We start from the raw sequence: 14,262 nt of genomic DNA, 5'->3' as shown, positions 1-14,262 counted from the left end.
TTCTCCTCAATTCTATGTACTCTTTAAACAATTAGGACGACTGTTTCGTAAAAATTTCAGCTATATGGCGAGGAGCTCGGTAAGACACGTCTTGGCGCTCTCAAAGCATCACGTGACCCCCGTGTGTGGTCAGTTTTAAACATCTACTTATTATTGAAATGTCAGAGAGATTCTATTATGTAAATATAAAGTTATTCTAAAGTGACGTCTGATGTGCCGAATCTCACCACGGCTCTTCACACATTTAATAATACATCTGTTTATTTTTATTAAACTATATTCAGTGTTAATATTTACTCTTTAATTGTCGCTGTGTTAAATTACTGAGCTGTTTGTGCAGCTGGATTGTGTGTTAGTGAGACAGATGACTGAGCAACAATGTGACAATGTGCAGGAATTTTACACAAAACACTACACACTTTATTTTGGATCACACAATCTCATAGCAGAGTCAACCCAGTCGAACCCAAACCCAGCGTACAGAGGCTGAGTGAATGTGGTGTGGACTCTGTGGAGGAGCTTCATCGTGTCGCCAGAGACGCTGTAGAAGGACAGAGTTCCTGCACTGTGATCCACATACACTCCTATTTTGGAGGCTAATGGAGCTTTGAGATCAGCCTTAATGTTGTTGTGATAGAAACAGGGAGAAGAAGGAAAACACCACAGACGCCAGGACTTATTGTTGTGTCCCAACATAGCGTCATGACCCCCTCCTTTCCTACCGACGTCTTTATATGAGACTACTATGGACATAACACCGCTCCACGCCACCTCCCAGTAACAGCATCCATACACACTCTCCTTACACAACACCTCAACCCAGTGATCAAATCTCTCTGGATGATCAGGGTATGGCTGCTCACTCTTACTGAAGCACACCACTTTGTTCTTCTCAGACAGAATGAGTCTACGATGTGTCGTGTTGGGATCCAGAGTCAGATAACGGTAATCTAAAATAAAAGAGAAAAACAAACTGAACAATGTGAACATGTTGGGTTTAATTCACAGAATACTGTATATTCATGTGAAGAGTGAGACAGCTGTCTGTGTGCGCTGATATCTGAGGGAGAAATGTCTAAAAAATAATCTAAAGTAATAAAAAACTGTTATTTATTCAAAATTGTCAGTATTTAGTATTTTATACTTTATTATTATTATATATTACTATAATAACTATATATATTTTTTCCCTTCTTTTTTTGTGTATGTTTAATATATATTTCAGGAAATCTTCTCTGCTTCTTGTCTCTCTCCCTTTCTCACTCTCTCTTTTTCACTCTCTAACACACACACACACACACACACACACACACACACACACACACACACAAATAAACTAATAATAATTTAATTTACATTTTAAATCACACAGCATTCCTGCAAATCACTGGTCTGTATTTAATGTGTGTGTGTGTGTGTGTGTGTGTACATTTCAGAAACTCTTCTCTGCTCTGTGGCTCTGGTGGTGAAAAGATCTGAACTGTTGCAGCTGTGGAGAGAAAAATGGAAATGGAGACAAAAAGCATCATCAGCATCATGTAAAAGATGGAAACAGTTTAAAGTGATACAGTCAGTTTATTCATTTTAAATCAGTATTTTAGTTCAAACTGTCTGCAGGAAGGTCAGCAAGAGCATTGCTAAGAAATAAGACTTCACAGAGCGAGTAAAGACGTCCATCATTGTGTTTCTCCAGCAGGAACAGCTCCTCTTACCATGTGGAGGGATTTTGTTGAATTCCTCCTTATAGAATTCCTCGAGTCTCTTCTTCAGATCTGAGATAGAATTCCCCACTCCATCAAATGAGAGATGTTGATTGACACGGATGCTGGATGACAGAAATGATGGTCTGTCCATTGGGGGAGATCGATGTCCAGATGCTAAAGCCTACAGAAAGCAGATTGGATGTAAAACATAAAGTACTTGTGATGTCAGTGGACATTCACCGTCATTTAACAAGAGTGTGTGAGGAACAGCTGTGTGTAGATCAGACAGTAATTGTTACCTGGAGGAACTGGACGTTATCCTGTATTTGTGAAAGCTGCTCCAGCTCAGTGTCTTTCCTCTGAAGATCAGCAATCTTCCGCTCCAGTTGCTCCAGGAGTCGTTCAGCTTGACTCAGTTCAGTCTTCTCCTGAGCTCTGATCAGCTCCGTCACCTCCGAGCGCTTTTTCTCGATGAAGCTGATCAGCTCAGTAAAGATCCTCTCCGTGTCCTTTACTGCTGTCTGTGCACTCAGCTGTTAAGACACACACAGACACACACACACACACACACACACACACACACAGGATTTGAAGTTCATCTATCATTCCCTCTCTTACTGCGACTCTAAATGACTCCATGTTGTCCATGTTGTGTGTGTTTCTAGGAGCAGCTCTGTCTCTGCTCACTGCTCACCTTTATAGTGTTCACAGCCTGTTTCACCTCCTGCACCTTCTTCTGCTTCTCCTGGATTCTCTGCTGGGATTTCATCTGCTCCCTCCTTATTTTACTCTGAGGACAGAAAAGTTACATTCAGTACTTACATAGTAAGATAATTCATTACATATAAACTTTTATATTTCTCAGAGCTGTGAATATTTTGTCTGTGTGTGTGTGCTGTACTGTTACAGTTTCCCTTCACTGGATCTAAGAGACACAAACCCGTATCCAGCATGGTGACAGGAGTGGAGTGGAGCACATTATATCTGCTTTGTTTATGTTTATTTTTATTCTTTCTCTTCCTCTCTCTTTTTGTGTGTGTTTAAATTTGAAATTGATGTTTAAATTATATATGTCACAAGCCTGGGTATAGTGGCAGGAAGTGAAAGGGAGGACCCAAGAGCAGAGAAGATGATAATGTGCACTTACAGGCTTTGTTGGGAAACAGAGAAGCTCCAGATGGTTCAGAGGGCGAAAGTTTGTAATCCAAACTGTGCAAATGATCCACAAATACAGTAATCCAAAATGTGCAATAGAATCACAAACACAGTAATCCAAGTTCCGAGTGACTAAAATAGAAGAACAGATGAGAGCAAACAGGCAACAGGTATGCTTGGAGCGGTGACTGAGAACAGTGAAAGGTAAGACATGGACTGGAGCATTTAAGGAGCCAGACTTGTCTATGGTGTAGACGTTGTTTGACAGGTTGTGACAGTACCCCCTCTTCTACGGACGCCACTGGGTGTTCTAGACTGTGCCTCGGGGAGGAGTCTGTGAAATTCCTTCTTTAAGGATGAATCCAGGATGAAACTGGCAGGCATCCAACTTCTCTCTTCGGGGCCATATCCCTCCCAGTCCTCCAGATATTGCAGGCTTCAACCTCGACGATTTGAGGAGTCTGCGGACTGTAAAAGCTTCTCCTCCCATTGATGAGGCGAAGGGGTGGGGAAGAGCGAAGGGGAGGTGACAGAGGACTAGCGAGCAGTCCTCAGATCTGAGAGACATGGAATGTAGGGTTGATACGACGCATAAATGATGGTAGAGAAAGTCTTACGGAACCCTGGTTGATGACTCGGGCAATGGAAAATGGGCCGATATACCTAGGGGATAGTTTCCGAGAAGTGGTCTTGATGGGTATGTCGCGAGTGGAAAGCATTACCCTCTGGCCAACACGGTACCTGAGAGCTGCAGAATGATAGCGATTGGCTTTTCATTGAAAAGTGCTCACTGCATGCAGCAGCTGGGAGCAAGCACACTGCCAGGTTCTCCTGCAGCATAGGACAAAGGCCTGGGCCGCTGGTAATGAAGCTTCCTCCTCTTAACTCGGGATCAATGGTGGTTGGTATCCTAGACAGCACTGGAAGGAGGACATGCCCATAGAGGAGGTGGGGAGAGAGTTGTAGGCATATTTCACCCAGGGTAGCATTCTGCTCCATGAAGAGGGGTCACGTGATGACATACACCTGAGGTATTTCTCAAGTTCCTGATTTATCCGTTCAGACTGTCCATTGCTTTGAAGGTGGAAACTGGAGAAGAGGCTTGGTATGGCACCGATAAGTTTAAAAAAAAAGATCTTCCAGAATTGCACAGAGAACTGGGGACCAGATGTCGCCATAAAAAACGCATGTTTCGATAAAAGGAATCCCGTGATTTGCTGAGGCTTTGCGCGGCTGCGCATGGCAAGCTGTGAAAATGCCCTTCATTACCTGTAGGGGCAGTCGTGTTTCAGTCTGAAGTATTGTGTGTCTACTGAAGCTGAAAATGTGTTCTCTTTTAGGCGCTCATTGACAGCAAGCAACAGAGCTCATAAACGTGTCGAGCTCAAACTGTAAATACTAATATGTATTTATTCTTCATTTTCTTCTCACCTTCAATGATGGTACTTCTTTGACTGCGCTTTCTTCATTCAGTATTATAATTATTATTAGTAGTAGTGCTCTGAATTTAATATTGTTCTTATTCTTATTATTATTGTAACACGCGCGTGTGTGTGCTCAAAAAGACTACAATGATGTATGATATGTTAGCCTAAAACAATTGTTTCATTGTTATTGGGCTTTGACTGCACTTCATTCGTTAGTACTGTAGTAGTACACAAAAAAAAATGCTGGGTTTCTGTAAACACATCGTTGGGTTGTTTATGCTGGGTCAAAATTCTGGGTTATTTCGGTAACTTTAATCACACTGTTGGGTTGCTTTTGCTATGAATACTAAAAGTGCTGCATGATTAAACTCTGTAATAAATAATGCAAAAAAAAAAAAAAAAAACCTTCTCCGTTTTGTCCCTAGACCTTTTGTTCTGGTGTTTATGCAGTAAACCCATGGGTGAACACGATGATTTAAGAATTTAATTAAACACAAATATAAGTGGCATTTTAATTCAAATCCAACATTTTAATGGTTAGTGACCGGTGCAAGGGCGTCAACTCCCACGTTCTGCGATATTCCATTGTCCAAGTGTTACTGTGTGTGCTTTGCAATGTCAGACACATTCAAATGCAAATAATACACCCTCCCCAGGTGTGAATCAGCTTTTATCACCTTTAAACTGGAAGAAACTAAAATGCACCCCTCCTCACTGCGCATGAATTCAGCAAAGTGGAGGATCTTGGATCTTGCTTTAGGCCTCTTCTTAAATTTGTGTAAATTTAAAATCTTCTGGATTTTACATTATAAAATTGACATTGTTACCGTTTTTAATCCCTGGAATTCGATTTTTCTTATCATAACATGCATGCTTTTAATTACTCTATAATGTTTTAATTTTAGATTTTATTTGAAAATAAATAAAAAAAAACAAATTAAATTATTCCATTTGTATTTGCCCTTTGTAAAATAGCATAAAAAAATAATGGGTTGTGTATCGAGTGATTAAAAACAATACAAGACATGTTACGATAAGGAAACTTTCTATCTCTTCCATTCCAGTGATTAAAAAACGGCTCACCAGCCGTGCCTAATTCCGTCATGTCATGTGTCCTCCTCTTTAATTTACTACGTAGTCTAAATCAGCGCTCAGCCGCACGCAAAAAGTTTTCCAGAGCGCACCGGCAGAAGTTGACTAATGATTGTGAACGCATCGGGAAAAAAGCAAGCATACTGACTCTGACCATTTAAAAAAACGTTTGCGTTCATTTTCTGACGCGCTCAAGTTCACCAAAAACAATAAAGAACAGCGCAGCCTATTTGATTATTATTGAAAGCTTATTTGCTTTCAAAAATTTACAAAATCATAACGTTTTTTCGTTATTGCGAGTGCGCTTAAATAAAAGTCTTATAAAGGCATGTAGTCTTATATAATTTTATTATAGTTTTTGCACATTATTCAGAGTCCTCATCTGTTACATTTTTGAGGACAATGGGTTTTTTAGCCTGTCACGGTGTGCGCTCAAACAGGTGTGAATCAGCTGTTCTCACCTATACATTCAGAGAAACTGAAATGCACCTCTCCACACTTTAAAAACCTCTTGAATCTGAGGCTCTTCTGAAGACTTTCAGTGATTTAAATTTGTGGTATTTTAATCTTATGGATTCTAGATTCTAAAGTTGACATTGTTACCGTTTTTTAATCCTTGGAATGGAAGAAATAGAGATTTTCCGTATGATAGCATAAATTGCACTGTTTTTAATCAGTCCATACACAATAATATTTTTTGGTATTTTTATTAAAAAAATAAAAACGGGTATGGGGCTATCTTGGTTTATTAATCCTCGTGCCTGGCTTAGGTTTAATATTCAGTGCGCACCGTTTGTACATCTGTTATTTTAACTATATCATAACACTCAGAAAGACCTTTTATTTGGGGTTAAGTGACTTCCTAACATTTTTTAGCAGATCCTCTGTTTCACTAAATAATCTTTGACTTTTCATGAGTATGTAAGACCTCTTGACACCTCTCTCTCTCTCTCTCTCTCTCTCTCTCTCTCACACACACACACACACACACAGCAGACCAAATCGTCATTAGCACGTCCCTCCCCCAAACAGCGCAGCCATTTATTTTCATCTGAACTAAGTCGTTTACATTAAGATCAAGTCACTGATCAATAGCTCATCATATAAATTTATTCATACAGATGTTTCTGTTTTACATGGAAATTTACAGGTTTGTTACAGGATGATTTACTCTGCCAGAGCCACCAGAACAGTGGCAGCTGGAACACCTAAAACACATGCAGGATCATCCTTATGAAAATAATATGAAGCACATACATTGTATATGAGACGCGCACGCAGACACACACAAACTCTCCGTACACACACACTTTGTGCGCTTTAACCCGAGAGCGTGCACTAAACTGATGCGAATCCCTCACTTTCTTATACAGACAGAGGCTGGGGCTTTGCCTGTGTCTTCTTCAGCGGGCTTTGTCTTTGGCCCTGACACCTTTTACCGGTGCGACTGAATGATCACACAGAGTGTCGCGGTATGAACAGTTTATGCGCTCTGCCCCTTGCGCGAGCCGCGTCGTTACATACATATCCACAAATACTTTAACAACATACACGTATCATAAATTGCATTTTATTTTTAAATTGCACTACCTCAACACCATATTTTATGTTCTGTTATCACTACCTCAAGACCATATTTTATGTTCTGTTATGTCGTGGCTGCGCACTGTCACTTTGTTGTTGCTCTTGTTTGCACATTTGCACGTGCACTTTATGTTGTCTATAAAAATGTTATACTTAGCTAGTTGGTTTTTGTTAATTTATGTTGTAATTTATGTTAGGTCTCTCTGTCTTGTCTCTGCTAGCCAGCTAACTAGGCCTCTTGGTTAGCTAGTTTAGTGTCTCTGTTAATTTATGTTGTAAATTTATGTTGCATGTAGCACCTTGGTCCTGGAGGAACGTTGTTTCGTTTCACTGTGTACTGACTGTATATGGTTGTAATGACAATAAAGCCTACTTGAACTTATACATATATACATACAGTACTTATATAATATATTCACATACAAACATACTGTATACACATAAAAACATTATATATTCAGTAAATTTGTGAATTACACTCAAAGTAATTATGAAGTCTGATTTGATTGGTACCATTAAACATTTTATTTCTATTTATTCTATGTTTTGCTGGCGAAATACATTTTAGGCAGAGACTTCTGCTCAGTCTTGTTAAATAGTTTTAAACCCCTTAATTCTGCCAATTCCCCCTGCCAATATTTAACGTTTTAAATAAGATATGTTGGCATATTCACAAATCAGGACATTCGCATAGTTAACACTATCAGAGAGCGTACTATCAGGAAATTAAATTAATTTCAATACCATTTAAACCGAGGCATTGCCATGTCTTTCATTATTTTGTCCCTGTTAAGACATTACAAAAACTATATAAAAAACCTTTAAAGCACGAATTTGGGCATCTCATTTCATCATTATGAAAATAGCATAAAGCACATATGAACACGTTCATTATGAAATATCTGTTGTAAAACAAAATAAAATTCATGTTTGCTTCAGCATTCATAAAGTCCTTCCATGCGCCATCTGGCAGATGTTTAGTGAAGCACAAAACATTTATTTAAAATTCCTGAATGTTGCCTCCGAAAGTCACGGCGTGCCGCGCGCTAAATTGTGGCATCTCGCAGGAAAACATGCGCAGTCTTAATGGCGACATCTGCTGGTCAGACACTATGTCCACCAGAAGGCCATGAAGTCGGAAGACATGAAGTATTAAAAGTTTTGCTGTTTGCTTGGCAGATGGGAGCTTGGGCAGAGGGATAAAGTGTGCAGACTTGGAGAAGCGATTGACCACTGTTAAGAGGGGAGTCCAGTGACAAAATCGAGTAAGATGTGTGACCAAGGGTGGCGTGGAGTTGGAAGGGGCCCCAAAACCCCTTCGAAGGGGCAATTGGTGGTCTTATTCCGGGTGCCTGTGTTGCACCCGGAATAAGACCACCAATTGCCCCTTCGAGGGGTTTTTGAGGCCCCTTCCAACTCCAGGGATGATTTTAACATCATCCCTGATGGTTGGCCACCAGACGCATTGATGTTTAAAGGATAAAGTTCGAGTGGACCCTGGGTGACACGCCAGTCTGGAGCTGTGACCCCATTCTAGCACTAAGGAGCGTGTGGTAGCAGGGACAAAAAGTCTATCCCGTGGAACATTGCTGAGGCCAGGTTCTTGCTCAAGGGCTCGTGGTACCTGGTTCTCCACCTCAAGACAAGCCGTAGCCACAAGTCAGTGATGTGGGAGAATAGTTTCCAGGGAGAAGGGGTTTGGGGAGGGCAAAAACTGGCGGGAGAGGGCGTCAGGCTTGGCATTCTTGGACCCTGGGCAGTAAGAGAGAGTGTAAAGTTAAATTTTAAATAAAAAAACCAACCAACGAGCCTGATGTGAAATAAGTCTTTTGGCAGACCTTAAGTACACAAGGTTCCTATGATCTGACCAGACCAAAAAAGGGTGTTCTAATCCCTCCAACCAATGCCGCCATTCCTTCAGGGCAAGCTTAACAGCCAGCAATTCACAGTCTCCAATGCCGTAGTTGCATTTAGGCGGGGAGAGGCAACGAGAGAAGAAGAAGCAAGGATAAGGTTTATTGTTCCTGTGGGACCTTTTAGAAAGGACAGCCCCTATTCCAGTTTCCGATGCATCCACCTCCACCGCAAATTGGTCAGAGAATGTGAGGATGGAGGATGGAGGTGAGGGTAGTGAGAGGTGCTGCTACCACGCTATAATTTCTAATGAAACACCGGTGAAAGTTGGTGAACCCCAGGAAACGTTGGAGTCCCTGTCTCGAGGAGGGTACTGGCCATTCTATGACTGCCTTGAGTTTGGATGGGTCCATTTGAATGCCTGAAGGAGAGATTACGAACCCCAGGAAAGATATTTTTCTGCCTTGATGTAAAGTTTGTTATACAGGAGTCTTTGCAGCACCTGACATACAGGAAGCTTGTGTTCTCTAAGGGAGCGAGAAAAAATGAGGATGTCATCGAGATAAACAAAAACAAAGGTATTCAGGAAATCACTCAAGACATCATTAACTAGTGCCTGAAAGATGGCCGGCACATTGGTTAATCCAAATTGGACCACGAGGTACTCATAATGGCCGGTTGGTGTGTAAAAGGCCGTTTTCCACTTGGCCCCTTCCTCCGGCTCCGGAACCTATGAGGGCATGGGTGGCGTGGGGCTGCTTATCATAAATTAGGGACACCGGGAAGCAAAAACCGCTGTCTGGGAAACTCACATGGCTTGGGCCCCCCTTTGCTCCCACCATCAACGAGGGGCCTTGCCTTTTAGCAAACAGGTCCGTAGTAGATGACCAGACTGATCGCAGTAGAAGCACGCCCCTTCGTCCCATTGTCGTTGGCATTCCTGTGGAGATATTCGAGCACGGGCCAACAACATAGGTTCAGCAGGGCTTTCTAGAGGGCAAGGAAGGGTCGATGGCTGAACTGACCTTGTGTCCAGACTTCGCTCCTGTTGTCTGAGGCTTGTAATTCGAGAACGAGAGAACACTGAGATAAAAAGGATCAGCAGGTGTTAGGGTCACCATCATAAGTTGGTGTGGTGAGATTGGAGTAGCGATAGGAGCAGAAACAACCGGAACTGGGGCTCTTGAGGCTTGCATCTGCTGGCCTCACTGGGGCATTAGTGAGGTGAGGGTATCAGTGACATGTTGAATATCTTGCTGATGCGTGCCAAGAAGATCCCCCTAGTTTTCTAGTGCAGATCTCAGGTGAGCAAGCTCTGCTGGATCCATAGCTGGACAGAGAAGATGATAATGGGCACTTACAGCCTTTGCTGGAAGTAGAGGAGCTCCAGATGGTTCCGAGGGTGAAAGTTTGTTATCCAAAGTGTGCAATAAATCCACAAACACAGTAATCCAAAATGTGCAATAGATCCACAATAATCCAAATCACAAAGGCAAAACGAGGTCGATAACAAAACGAGGTCGATAGCACGGTAAACAACTGCCAAAAATATAGGCGGGAATATTGGCATAAATGGCACAATAATCTGGCGGCGAGCGCAAACTTTCCAAGTGACTAAAATAGAAGAACAGATGAGAGCAAACAGGCAACAGGTGTGCTTGGAGCGTTGACAGAACAGCGAAAGGTAAGACACGGGCTGGAGCATGGATGGTAAGGAGCCAGGCTTGTCTGTGGTGTAGATGTTGTTTGACAGGTTGTGACAATATAATTCACAAGAGCACATGCAGTGATAGTGGCCTAACACATACGCTTATCGAATGTAGAGAAATGTTTATATCATGTGATATGTTCAAATATAAGTGACAGGTGAAGCTTGTGGTTAGTTCGGTCAAAATGTTGAACGATAAGAAGCTGGCAATAAGATTTAGATATAGGCGCCATGGGCAGCCACACAGAATAGCATGTTGGTGAAGCCAACACAATGCACACGTAAAACAAAAATAAATAAATGTATATATATATATATATACACACACACACACACACAGTGGAAACTTGGATTGCAAGCATAATTCATTACAGAAGCGCCGCGTATATTAAAATACTCTTAAATCAAAGCGAATGTCCCCATAAGAATTAACAAAATAACCTGCACTTTACTTTTGTACACGATAGAGCAGTGTTTCTGTTACTGTGTGTGTGTGTGTGTGTGTGTGTGTTTGTGTGTGTGCGCGCTCGTGTGTTAGGGCAACAGGAAGACGGAAGAGGCACAGTGTCTAATGCTGCATGTACACACACACGCGCGCGCGCACACACACACTAACTGAATCAGTGCTGTCTGACAGAAAGAGGGAAAATGGATCTTTAACCTCTCTAATGACACTTGCTTTTGCTTTACCCAATGTTAAAATAAACAGTACACAGTTGTGCATACAAACACAAAATAAAAGATGCTTTATGCATTAGTGTTATAGTAAACAGCAAACGCCTGCACGGATATTGGGTTATTTGCCGGGTTATTTGCAATCCGAGGTTTCACTCTCTCTCTCTTTCTCTCTCTCTCTCTCTGTCTCTCTCTCTTTCTCTTTCTATATATATATATAATGATTTATACATCTAAACATATAATAAAACTATAAAATTGGGGTGTCTGTACATTGAATATATTTGAATAAGATGAGTAATAAAACACACCAACTCTGTCTGTTTGTCTGTTTGTTTGTGAACATCATATGAAAACTACTGAACTCATTTTAATGGGGTTTCAATGGCCAAGCTTAAGATCACATTTGGGCTTTATTTTATCTTAATCAGCGCACAGGAACAAAAGATATGCTAATTTGAAATTTTAATGGAAATCGCCTTTATCATAAAAAACATCAACCTTGAAAAAATCATTAGTTCATCTCAAAAGTCAACAGATGGTGTTGTACATTCATTAGAACACGCCTATGAGTGTGTAATTAAATTTTACTCAAACAAACCTGGTGTATACAGGTGCATCCCATGAAATTAGAATATAATCAAAAACTAAAGCTCATATATCATACAGACTGATTATAAACAGACTGATATATTTTTAGTGTTTATTTCTCTTAATTTTGGTTATGCCTCACAGCTATTAAAAACCAAAAATTCAGTATCTCATAAAATTTGAATACAGTGGAACACTCGTAAAGCAAATTTAATTTTACCATAAGAAATAATATAAACTTTCCATTTATGCTGTGTGTGTGTGTGTGTGTGTGTGTGTGTGTGTGTGTGTTTCGGGCTATCATTATGTGTGTGCGCATGTGTAATTTGACACTGTGCTTTTAAAGGTTTCTTTTGCTTTACACTCGCGCACACACGTGTGTTATAAGAAACAGTAAACCCGCGCCATACACACGTGCTTACAAACACAAAATAAAACATGTTTTACACACACGGGTGGTCACAGTGTTATAGTAAACAGTACACGTGTGCACGGATATTGATTATACCAGTGAGAGAAGAAGGAACCAGCGGAGGAGATTGCACACAATTCTGCAGCGCAAGAGAGAGAAAAACCATTGGGTCAGTTGTGATCATGTGACGCTCTGTGTCAAAACAAGAAGCACATGCTCGTCTTGTGAAACACTCACAAACCACATTGCTCGCAGTTGCTCCGAGGTTACACTGTATTGTGAAAATGTTCATTATTGGAGACTTGTGGTGTCACACTCTAATCAGAAAATTTACTTCATTTGGAAATCGAGGTTCCAGAATCTGGAGGAAGAAAAGAAAGGGATAGAATCATTTTGCACAGTCAGTGTTGGTTTGGGGAGCAATGCCATCTACTGGTGTGTGTCCACTGTGTTTTATCAGGTCCAAGGTCAGCACAGCCGCCTACCAGGACGTTTTTGAGCACTTCATGCTTCCCTCTACTGATCAGCTTTATGAGATGCTGATTTTATTTTCCAGCAGGCCTTGGCACAATGCCAAAAGTACTAATACCTCATTTAAAGACCATGGTATACTTGTGTTTGATTGGCCTGCAAACTCACTCGACCTAAACCCCATAAAGAATCAATGGACTATTGTAAAAAAGAAGATGTGAGACACCAGACCCTACAACGCAGAAGAACTAAAAATGCTTTCAGAGCAACCTGGGCTTCCATACAGTAACACCTTAGCAGTGCCACAGATTGAATACCTCCATGCCACGCCGCATTGCTGTAGTAATTCATGCAAAGGGAGCCCTGACCAAGTACTGAGTGCTCTACATGTTCATACTTTTCACTACTCCAACATTTCTGTGTTTAAAATCTGTTCTTTTTTTTATTGATCTTAAGTAATATTCCAATTTTCTAAGGTACATAATTTTTGGTTTTTTATTAGCTGTACACCATATTCCTTAAAAAAAAACACTTAAAATATATCAGCCTGTGAGTAATTAATCTATATAATATATGAGTTTCACTTTTAAAACTGAATTACTGAAATAATTCACCTTTTTGCTGATATTCTAATTTACTGAAATGCAACTTTCATATTTTATAAATTTAATAGTAATAGTAATATCACTTTTATAAGTAACTAGCACAACACTGTGCACATGTTGCTAGATAGAAACTATAATTAAGAAACTCCTCCTGGAAATCTCTCATATTCTCACCTGTTTCTCAGCTCTTTCTGCTGCGGCTGTGATGGTGTCGTGTCCTCTGTGATTATCCATCGTACACAAATAACAGATGCAGGTTTGATCAGTGCGGCAGTAGATCTCAATCAGTTTGTTATGTTTAGAGCAGATCTTCTCTTGAAGTTTTGATGAGGCTTCAGTTAATGTGTGTTGTCTCAAACCAGGAACTCCATAATGAGGTGTTAGATGAGTTTCACAAAATGAAGCCAGACACGTCAGACAGGACTTGACGGCTTTGCGTGTTCTCTCAGTGCAGATATCACACCCCACATCTCCAGGTCCAGCGTAACAGTGAGCAGGAGAAGCAGCTTGGACTCCAGTCTTCTTTTTCTCCTTCAGTTTCTCCACCACTTCAGCCAGCATGTTGTTTCTGCGTAGAACAGGCCTTGGAGTGAAAGTGTCTCTGCACTGAGGACAGCTGTAGACGCCCTTCTGATCCTCCTGATCCCAGTGACCATTAACACACACCTTACAGAAACTGTGACCACAGGGGATAGTCACCGGATCCTTCAGGAGATCCAGACACACTGGACAGATGAACTGGTCCTGATCTACTGAAATACTGGCCTCAGCCATTTTCCTTTAATAACACAGTGAGAGAGTCGAAGTTTTGTTTTCTTTGACAAAAACCTCCTGATTCTCTGTGTGTAAGAGAGAGTGTGTGAGAGGAGGAGCTAAAAATGAGGGAGGGCATGAATACACCTTTGTTAACCATTTCATTTCCCTTTAATCCATGAATATGTGGAGATGTAAATTATTCCTGTCTACAAAACACCTGAAGTCATCT

General features: G+C 40.9%; 1 protein-coding gene across 1 annotated transcript; it reads right to left on the bottom strand.

The window, feature by feature from the left end:
- Positions 1-277: 277 nt before the first annotated feature.
- Positions 278-14,060, bottom strand: LOC128510238 (tripartite motif-containing protein 16-like protein). Its single transcript, XM_053482380.1, has 6 exons — positions 13,452-14,060; positions 2,398-2,493; positions 2,003-2,236; positions 1,701-1,884; positions 1,430-1,489; positions 278-950 (listed from the first exon to the last, which is right to left on the bottom strand). The coding sequence occupies exons 1-6, from the start codon at positions 14,049-14,051 to the stop codon at positions 421-423; spliced, it is 1,704 nt and encodes a 567-aa protein (XP_053338355.1). The 5' UTR covers positions 14,052-14,060; the 3' UTR covers positions 278-420.
- Positions 14,061-14,262: the final 202 nt, after the last annotated feature.

The sequence above is a fragment of the Clarias gariepinus genome, chromosome 2 (genome assembly GCF_024256425.1).
Source record: "Clarias gariepinus isolate MV-2021 ecotype Netherlands chromosome 2, CGAR_prim_01v2, whole genome shotgun sequence".
NCBI lineage: Eukaryota > Metazoa > Chordata > Actinopteri > Siluriformes > Clariidae > Clarias > Clarias gariepinus.
Note: the sequence above shows the minus strand (reverse complement) of the source record. Positions and strands in the feature narration are given on the sequence as shown.